Source organism: Gossypium hirsutum, chromosome A04, assembly GCF_007990345.1.
Source record: "Gossypium hirsutum isolate 1008001.06 chromosome A04, Gossypium_hirsutum_v2.1, whole genome shotgun sequence".
Classification (NCBI taxonomy): Eukaryota; Viridiplantae; Streptophyta; class Magnoliopsida; order Malvales; family Malvaceae; genus Gossypium; species Gossypium hirsutum.
In genome coordinates, this window is record NC_053427.1 from 30,403,878 (window position 1) to 30,413,760 (window position 9,883).

The following is a 9,883-nucleotide window of genomic DNA, read 5'->3' on the forward strand; positions in this document are numbered from 1 at the left end:
ATCGTCCTCATGATGATTCATAAGTGTACATTATAGAAAGACATTTTAGTTAGAAAGGAGGTTAAAAACAAATAGATTGGATCAAGGGTTAGAATAATATGAGATCTTATGATCCCTGCCGTTGGATGAAAAATCCTTTTATCATGTTGAGATGACGGTAATGATGATTTTCTAGCCCTAATTGTTTGGTGAGAACACAATAAATACAAAAGAATTGTGAAGTTATCTCTGCATTAATTAACAAATTCTTCCCATCAAAGTATTTAATGACACTTTCTTGATTTAAAACAAGAAAAAGAGAAGAGAAGACTCATCGTTGTCTGTATCCCATAAACCTAAAACAGAAGATTTGCTTAAACATCAGTTGATTCGTTTATAATATAATCAAAAGAATTTGCTCTAAACCCTTTGAATTCACAAAACTTAACTCTCTCTCTTTCTCCTCCTCCTCCTCTCCCTCTGTCTGTGTGTCTCGTGTTTGAAACAGTGTATATTTATATAGATTCACGTGTGTTTTTCAACCTGGATTTGTCGGTCAATCTTTACTCCCAATAAAAAAGGTGTGTCAAAGAGGAAGGGGGGGGGTGAGTTGTGTGTTTCCATTAAATAAGTTCGGATAGGGTTTCTTTTTTAACTCTCTTTCCAGGATATATCTTTCTTCATCAAATCAAAGGAAACCCTCCCACCCCCCCCCCCCAAAAAAAAAAAGTCAAGATCTTCAAAGACTTCTTCTTTGCAGTAGTTATTGGTTTCGGCTGGGGTTTCTCTTTGCAAGAAAAAGGGTTAATGGAGTTAGCCTTGAGCTTGGGTGATCCTTCAAAGCCCTTTTCGTTTCTTGACAAAACTGCAAAGTTATCAAGCAAGGATCTAGGGTTTTGCATGGGGCTTGGGAATGGGTTCAAATCACAAGAGAATGGGGACGATGCTTTTGAAGGTAAAAATAGTACGGATGGAGATGAGAAAAGGGTTTCTTCAGATCCACCTCTTCAGCTTGATCTTCTTCCTTTCTCCCCAGTTCCTCGTCCCCAGTCTTCTTCTCAGCTTCGCCTTCCTTGGCTCACAGATAACCGTGAGTATTTCTAGCAGAATTGATATTTTATGAGGGGTATTTAGATCTGGGTATCTTAGGATATTCATCTTTTTTTATAGTTCTTTAATCATCTTGAAGAAAAATTACCAACTTTTTTTTTTTTTGCATTGTTGTTATTGGTGATAGAAACGGATCCATGGGAGGGACTCGGAAGAGGTTTAGACGTGAACCGTCTACCGTTGGTGGCGGTGGCGGATGAAGCTGAGGAAAAGGCGGCTGTGTCCTCTCCTAACAGCGCTGTGTCTATGGATTTTGGGATTAGAAACGGAAGCAGAAGAGGCAAGAAAGAGGTGGAAGTGGAAGCAGTTGAAACAGAAAGAACTAGTACAAGAGCCAGTGATGATGAAGACAACGGTTCAACTCGGAAGAAACTCAGGCTTTCTAAGGAACAGTCTGCCTTTCTTGAAGAAAGTTTCAAAGAACACAGCACACTCAATCCTGTAAGTCCAAACATAGAATCCAAATTTCCTTTGCTTGCCTCTTGGGTTTTGCTTTAAATTATTTATTTATTTATTTTAAATATTTGATTCAGAAGCAAAAACTTGCACTGGCTAAGCAATTAAATCTTCGTCCTCGCCAAATTGAAGTCTGGTTTCAGAATAGAAGAGCAAGGTACTTTTAAATTTTTTTAATAAAATAAATAATATTCGTACGATTTCTTGGTATGAGAATTTATATTTTATAGTGATATTTTGAAACAGGACAAAATTGAAGCAAACAGAGGTAGATTGTGAGTATTTAAAGCGATGTTGCGAGACGCTGGCAGAAGAAAATAAAAGATTACAGAAGGAACTGCAGGAGTTAAGAGCCTTGAAAACTTCTCAACCGTTTTACATGCAGTTACCCGCCACCACCCTCACTATGTGTCCTTCATGTGAGCGTGTCGCCACCGCTTCCACCATCAACGCATCAGCCTCCACCGCCAATGCCAAAACTGGAGGATACACATTTTTCTCCTCTACTTCAAACACATGAAATCGTTGGTTGTGGCCAGTTTTTTTATTCAAATTTTGTAAATATTTTTGGGGTTTGGTGGATTTTTGTTTGTTTGAATATTTTAAATGTCTGAAGCCGTTATCAATGATAGATTTGAGTTTGGATAGATTCTGTTTAGACTCGCTTTCCGGGGAGAAGGTGGAAGAAATTTTGGTTAGAAAGCTGGTCGTTTATTTGACAGGGAAAGAAATTAATTTATAACTTATTATTATAGTAACTGCCTTTTTGTTCTTTTTTTTTCTTCGAAACTGCTTATTGTGATCTAGAATTATGGTTTGTGTCTGTCTATTGGCATTGAATATATAATTTTATAAGGAAGTATTTTAATTATCCTGACTGAATTTTTAATATTTCATATGTAACGCCCCAATTTTTAGGAATTTTGTGAATGTTGGCATAGGTTTAATTATGTTAGTGGGTCTCTAGAAGGCTCAAGCTTAAGATAGAACCCAGCAATTTTAGTTAATTTTTGTTCCATAAGAAAAAGGGGTGAAATTATGAAATAGAACCTATGTGAAAATGTTTGAAAATGCTATAGGCTAAATTGAAGTGACCAAATAAATAGGTGTGCAAAATAGGAGGATTTGCATGATAAACCTTCCATTTTACATGAAGTGGCCAGCCTTCATGTTGTTGTAGACAATATGAGCACTTGGTATCCATAATTTATGGTACAAATTGATAATGGGTTAGGTAAATGTTCCATAATAATGGATTAGGTAAATATCCCATGATAATGGGTTAGGTAAATGTTCCATGATAATGGTTTACGTAAATGTTCCATGATGGACATTTCATGTCTTTTGTATTAAAGAATTAAATGGATGAAATATAAAATTTTATTAAAAGAAAAAGGGGTGAAAAGAATAAAGTTTTGTCCATCTTTGTTCATCATAGCCTAAAGTTAGAGAAGAGAAAGGAGAGGAGAAAGCTCTTGAATGTTCGGTCACTTGGGGAAGAAAATTGAAGGTAAGTTCATGGTAGTTTGCTTCTATCTTGATGTTCATGAGTTCTTCTTAATTCTACCTTAACTCTTGAAGCATATTTTGGTTTTTGGGTGTGCTGTGAGCATTTGGTCATGAATTAAAATGAAGGAAATGGTTGTTGTTTCATATTCTTTTGATGAAAAATGGAAGATAGGTGAAGTTGAGCCAAACAAATGATCATGCATGTGCCTTAGATGCTAAAGGAAAAAATCGGCTAACAGGTTGTGCTTTAAAATGATGAAATGGAGATTATGCTTAAGTAAAAATCATAGATATGTGATGATTGATTGGTGATATACATGTTTAAATAACATACATGCAAGATAGGTGTGTGAAAGAGTGATTTGGTAATAAATCTGCTTGGGACAGCAGCAGTAACGTGACTTTGGAAAATCACCATAAATTGTGGGAGATGAATTAGAAGCTGAATAAATTATGTAATTAAAGCTTAATGAGTCTAGTTGCAAATGAAATAAACAAGAACATATTTTGAATTCTGTACAATGAGAAATTTGATTCGTAATGAAGAGTGATCATATTAGTTAAACAGTGAAACATGGGAAAACTTTGAGAAAAATCTGGTATTGATTGGCTAAACCAAAAATTCTGAAAATTTTATGGATAGAAGATATATGAGTCTATTTTCAGGGAAAATTTAGCGGCATTTGATTTGGAGTTTCGTAGCTCCAGTTATAAATGATTTAGTGACTGTTACTCAGGAAGACAGCTTGCAGTGAAATTATGATTATGTGGTAAACATTGACAAAAATTTGTTAATGAGTTGCTTATTGATTTCTTATAAGCTTACTATGACCTGTAGGTGTAATTGGCCGAATATTGTAAGGGGTTAATACGTAGTTCGTATTTGAATGGTTAGATTAATGTGTCAGTAATCCAATTGTAGGCAGTTCGTGTGTGGATCTCGTCAGCATATCGTCGCAAACAGGTGTGTAACTAACACCCTCTTTCTTAGTCTAGATCGGTAAAAGTCGAAAAGCCGAAATGCCGAAAATCGGTATTTTGTAGATTTGCGAGTGTGTGAATGCTCGTGAGGTAAATCGATTAATGTTTTTGGTAAGCTGCAAAATTCGGACTGCAAAGTACATGATTTCTGTGCCCTCGATATTTTTGGGCTTAATGGGCCAAAATTGGAATGATGGTCCAACGGGCCTAATTCGGTAAGAACCCTCGGTAGTGATTCTGTTAGTACGTGAAAGGTAGGAATATGCATGAAAAACCCTAAAATAGATAAATTACTGAAGTACCTTTAAAAGTGGAAAATTTACAGTTTTACCCCTAGGAGATAAATTACCGAAATACCCCTAGGGTTAAATTGACCTAAATGCATGTTTGATTGTTGTTATTTACTACATGCCATATTGTTATTATCTGATGCATGGGACTGGGATATTGACGGAGGAAGTACTGAAAGTGGCTTGTCCACATACTGGAGGTTTTGCCTCAACTTACTGTTAACTGAGCAGCAAGGCTGTAACTGTGGAGTGGTGGGCTGGGTGGGTTGAGCTATTCCCCACATGGAGTGTATGGCTGGTACGGGTGGAGTGTAGTGGTTGGTGGGTTGAGTAGTCTCCCCAAATGGGCTTGTATATGTTATTGATGTTGCATGTATTTTGAAATGGGCATATGGGCCATACTGTTATCTGAATAAGGGGCTAAGGCCCAGTTTATTGTAATCTGAAAAGGGCTCTGGCCCAATACCACTGTTACCTGAATGGGCTTAGGCCCAATAGGCTTGAGCTGACTTGGGCTTTGAATGGGTTTTCCTTACACACTGAGTTTCCCCAAACTCACCTCTTCTTTAACCTTGCAGGTGAGCCTTGATGTGGGTGACTTGGAGCCGGAGGGGATTCAGAGTGGCCATGGTGAATACTTTTGGGTTTGAAAAAAAGACTGGTTTTCTTAAGTTATTTTTAATTACTATTTAATTTTTGGGTTGTAATAAGGCCATTTTAACTTTATTTTCTTCTTTGATTTTCTGGGATTATATTATTTTAAACAACTTTAAATTGATAGATAATAATTCAAATGGGCTAGACTTAGGGCGTGATTTCAAAATGATACTTGTTTTTTTTTAAAATAACACGACGTCACGAATACTCGATTTACCAAAGATAACCAATCAAAGAAATTTCAACTTGTTATAACCAAGTGTGGCAATGGATGTGGACATGTCTAGGATTAGATCCAATCGGAGAGCTTGGTACTTAAGCAGCCTTCATGGCTCACCTCCTTTGTTATGGATACCTACCTGGTGCCCAGCTTCCATTCACTTGGTTAGTTTAACAAAAGTCGGCTTTTAAAACACTAAAAAGGGAACACGGGTTTTTGACTTCAATGTGGCACGTCGGATTCGGCCTTAACATCTGGACCAGGTTTGGGGTGCTACATTTAGTGGTATCAGAGCCTAGGTTGCAACAACTTGACTGTGGATCGGTGTAACACCCCGTACCCGAGACCGTTGCCGGAGTCGAACACGAGGTGTTAACGGACTTAATTCATTTACTTACACAGTTCATTTCGAAATTTCCAGGCAAGCTGGCTAACTGCATCACAGCCACTTTAAAAATCATATCTCAAGTTCCAAAACTCAGAAACTGATTCCGTAAATTTTTCCTGAAACTAGACACATATATCCATCTAAAAAATTTTTTTCTAGAATTTTTGGTTGGGCCAATTAGTACAGTTTATTAGTTAAAGTCTCCCCTGTTTCAGGGTTTGACTACTCTGGCCTTCATACATTACGACTTAGATATCTCCCTGTGCAGAGCTTCAATACTTATTCCGTTTGTTTCTAATGAAACTAGACTAAAAACGGAATCTGTACATATAAAGCATGACTTCTAATTGTCTCTGGTTAATTTATGGTGAATTTTCAAAATCAAAACAGGGGATCCAGAAAACGCTCTGGCCCTATTTTCGCATGGCTATACGAATATACTTTACCAAAAGATACTTAATTAATAACAAGGGTCAGCCCTATACATGCCATTATCAAAATTCAACTAAAAGAGTACCAAAGGGGCTTAGATAGTGTGGACGACTTCGACTTTGATACTCCTGAGTCCGATAGCTGACGAACAAAATCTATAAAACAGAGAATTAAAGCAACAGAATAAGCATTTTGATGCTTAGTAAGTTTTAAGTAATGACATTATTTACAACTAAGGTATAGCGTTCGTATGACTAAATGAACAATTGCATATACGCATATTCCCAAAATCATGTTTACTTCACGCTTCAACCATTATATTCATACACTCAGGATCAAACCTGACTAAAGGCCGGAAGCTTGTTAATCAATTGAGCGAATACTATTTAAAAGGAATCAACCTTTTCAATGCATATACGAAACATACCTTTGGATTTATGAGCGTATTAATTGAAGTTATTATAGCAAGATCGCTCATTTCCAAACCCAAGTACCTTCGGGATTTAGCCAGATATAGCAACTCGCACAAATGCCTTTGGGACTTAGCCCGGATATAGTCACTAGCACAAATGCCTTCGAGACTTAGCCCGGATATAGTAACTAGCACAAATGCCTTCGAGACTTAGCCCGGATATAGTCACTAGCACAAATGCCTTCGGATCTTAGTCCGGTTATAGTAACTAGCACAAATGCCTTTGGGACTTAGCCCGGATATAGTCATTAGCACAAATGCCTTCGGATCTTAGTCCGGTTATCATTCGAATAATCATGCACATATATCAATAAATCATAACACATTTATATTTCATTTTCATTACTAGAAGTCAAATACAAGACACTTATCAACCTTTACCATTTTCGGCTCAATAGCCACATACAAAGAGCATGATTTTGGTTGGCTTTGTAACATGATCTCTATACACATTCGGCTACTAGTCATAAGTATAACTAATTACCTCGATAAATAATTCAAGTAGAATCATTATATCACCGTTTATTTATTATGCTTATATGTTATGACTTAATCAAATCATAAACTAAGTTCCATTACTCAAAGACTTACCTAAGATGTTGTCGAACGACTTAAACGGCTATTCGATTACTTTTTCCTTTCCCCTATCCAACATTGATCCTCTAAGCTCTTGAGCTTTCTTCTCCTTCCATGACCGAAAGTCTCCCCCCCTTCTCTTCTTTTCAATTCGGCAAGGAAGAACAAAGATGAACTTTGTTTTCTTCACCCCCCAATTTTTATTACTTTATTACTAACCCTTTTATTTTATTATTTTTAACACAAAATATTAACACAAAATATTTATAATATGTTTTAACCCGTAGCATGGCCGGCCACTATCTAAAATTTGGGTAATTTGACATGCAAGTACAAGCATTTTCTAACATGCATTAATAGGCCACTTTGACATTTGCCTAGCACAATCCTAAATTTTCTCACACAAGTCCTATTTGATAAATTTCACATACTATATACAAAATTTAAGCATGAAATTTTCACACGTGCATGTTCATATATAATAAGCATTAAATATGACTGTTAATTATTTTCTTATGGCTCGGTTTCGTGGTCCCGAAACCACTTCCCGGCTAGGGTCAATTTTGGGCTGTCACAACTCTCCCCCACTTAAGAAATTTTCGTCCTCGAAAATCTTACCGGTAAATAGGTTTGGGTATCGTTGTTTCATAGAGTTCTCGTTTTCCCAAGTAGCTTCTTCGATCCCGTGTTTGAGCCATAACATCTTTACTAACGGAACTCTTTTGTTTCGCAACTCCTTTACTTCACGAGCTAGGATACGAATCGATTCTTCTTCATAACTCATATCGGATTGAATTTCAACCTCGGAAGGATTAATTATGTGCGAAGGATCAGATCTGTAACGTCGAAGCATCGAAACATGAACAAAGTTGTGAATCTTCTCGAGATCAGGGGGTAAAATCAATCTATATGCCACTGGACCAACTCGTTCGGATATTTCATACGGCCCTATGAACCTCGGACTCAGTTTGCCCTTACGGCCAAATCTGAGTATCTTTTTCCGAGGTGAAACTTTAAGAAACACTTTGTCTCCCACCTGATACTCAATATCTCTTCGTTTTAAATCCGCGTACGACTGCTAACGATCTGATGCTGCCTTCAGACTTTCACGAATTATTTTTACTTTCTGCTCAGCATCTTTAGTCAAATCAACTCTGAAAATTTTACTTTCACCGAGCTCGGTCCAAAACAATGGTGTACGGCATTTACGACCGTACAAAGCCTCGTAAGGTGCCATCTTAATACTTGATTGAAAACTATTGTTGTAAGCGAATTCAATCAAAGGTAAATATCGTTCCCACGAACCATCAAACTCAAGGATGCAACATCTCAACATATCCTCGAGTATCTGAATTATTCGTTCAGATTGACCATCGGTCTTAGGATGAAAAGCGGTGCTAAAATGCAACTTGGTACCCAAAGCTTCTTGCAATTTCTTCCAAAATCGTGAGGTAAACCTCGGATCTCTATCCGACACAATAGAAATAGGTACCTTGTGTAATCTTACAATCTGAGAAACATACAATTCAGCTAGTTTATCCAGTGAATAATCCGTACGTACGGGAATAAAATGAGTCGACTTAGTCAGTCTATCAACAACAACCCAAATCGCATCTTTCTTACTTACTGACAATGGCAACCCAGATACAAAATCCATCATGACTCGATCCCATTTCCATTCAGGTATCATGATCGGCTGAAGTAAACCTGTAGGCACTTGATGTTCCGCTTTCACTTGTTGACATATTAAACACTTCGAAACAAAATCGGAAATGTCTCGTTTCATACCATGCCACCAAAACTGACGTCTCAGATCATTGTACATTTTTGTACTACCTGGGTGGATAGACATTCGGCTACTATGAGCCTCGCTCAGGATCATCGAAATAAGTTCTGAATTTCTTGGAACACACAAACGACTTCTGAACCTCAAACAATCGTCATCATCAATTTGAAACTCTGATTCCCTATTCGAAACACATTCAGCCCGTTTTGCGACCAACTCATCATCGACTTTCTGAGCTTCATGAATTTGATGAATCAACAATGGTTTGGCCTTTAATTCTACTACTAACACATTATCGGATAGAACAGACAAGTGTACATTCATCGTTCGTAAAGCAAACAGTGATTTACGACTTAAGGCATCCGCAACCACATTAGCCTTTCCCGGGTGATAGTCAATGACAAGCTCATAATCTTTTAACAACTCGAGCCAACGTCTTTGTCGCAGATTCAAATCTCTTTGAGTCATCAAATATTTGAGACTTTTGTGATCCGAAAATACATGGCACTTCTCACCAAATAAGTAATGTCTCCATATTTTCAAAGCGAATACGATGGCAACTAATTCAAGATCATGGGTTGGATAATTTTTTTCATGTGGCTTTAATTGCCTCGATGCATAAGCTACAACTCGACCTTCTTGCATCAATACACAACCCAACCCAAGTAAGGATGCATCACTGTAAATGACAAACTCTTTGCCTGATTCGGGCTGCACTAGTACTGGAGCTTCCGTCAAGTGAGTTTTCAATTGATCGAAACTTTTCTGACATTTTTCTGTCCATTCAAACTTAACATCTTTCTGAAGCAGTTTCATCATTGGTGTGGCTATCATCGAGAAACCCTTTACAAACTGTCTGTAGTAACCGGCAAGTCCCAAAAAGCTCTGAACCTCAGTAATATTTCTCGGAGGCTTCCAGTTATGGCTGAAATTTTGCTCGGATCAACTCGAATACCCGATGCAGATACCACATGACCCAAGAAGCTAACCTCTCTTAACCAGAACTCACACTTACTCAACTTAGCAT

At 37.4% G+C, this 9,883-nt stretch overlaps 1 protein-coding gene across 1 annotated transcript; it reads left to right on the top strand.

Annotated features, from left to right (window-relative positions):
• Positions 1–235: 235 nt before the first annotated feature.
• LOC107948470 (homeobox-leucine zipper protein HAT14) lies at positions 236–2,192 on the top strand. Its single transcript, XM_016883029.2, has 4 exons — positions 236–1,069; positions 1,217–1,530; positions 1,623–1,702; positions 1,792–2,192. Exons 1-4 carry the CDS (start codon positions 787–789, stop codon positions 2,063–2,065), a joined length of 951 nt encoding a protein of 316 aa, XP_016738518.1. The 5' UTR covers positions 236–786; the 3' UTR covers positions 2,066–2,192.
• The last annotated feature ends 7,691 nt before the right edge of the window (positions 2,193–9,883 follow it).

What these genes read in the sequence shown, in the direction of transcription:
- LOC107948470 (XM_016883029.2), top strand. Translation starts at nt 787, where the DNA reads ATGGAGTTAGCCTTGAGCTTGGGTGATCCTTCAAAGCCCTTTTCGTTT. An exon ending in TCCTTGGCTCACAGATAACC is followed by an intron (nt 1,070 to 1,216) that starts GTGAGTATTTCT and finishes TATTGGTGATAG; the next exon opens with AAACGGATCCATGGGAGGGA. An exon ending in AACACAGCACACTCAATCCT is followed by an intron (nt 1,531 to 1,622) that starts GTAAGTCCAAAC and finishes TATTTGATTCAG; the next exon opens with AAGCAAAAACTTGCACTGGC.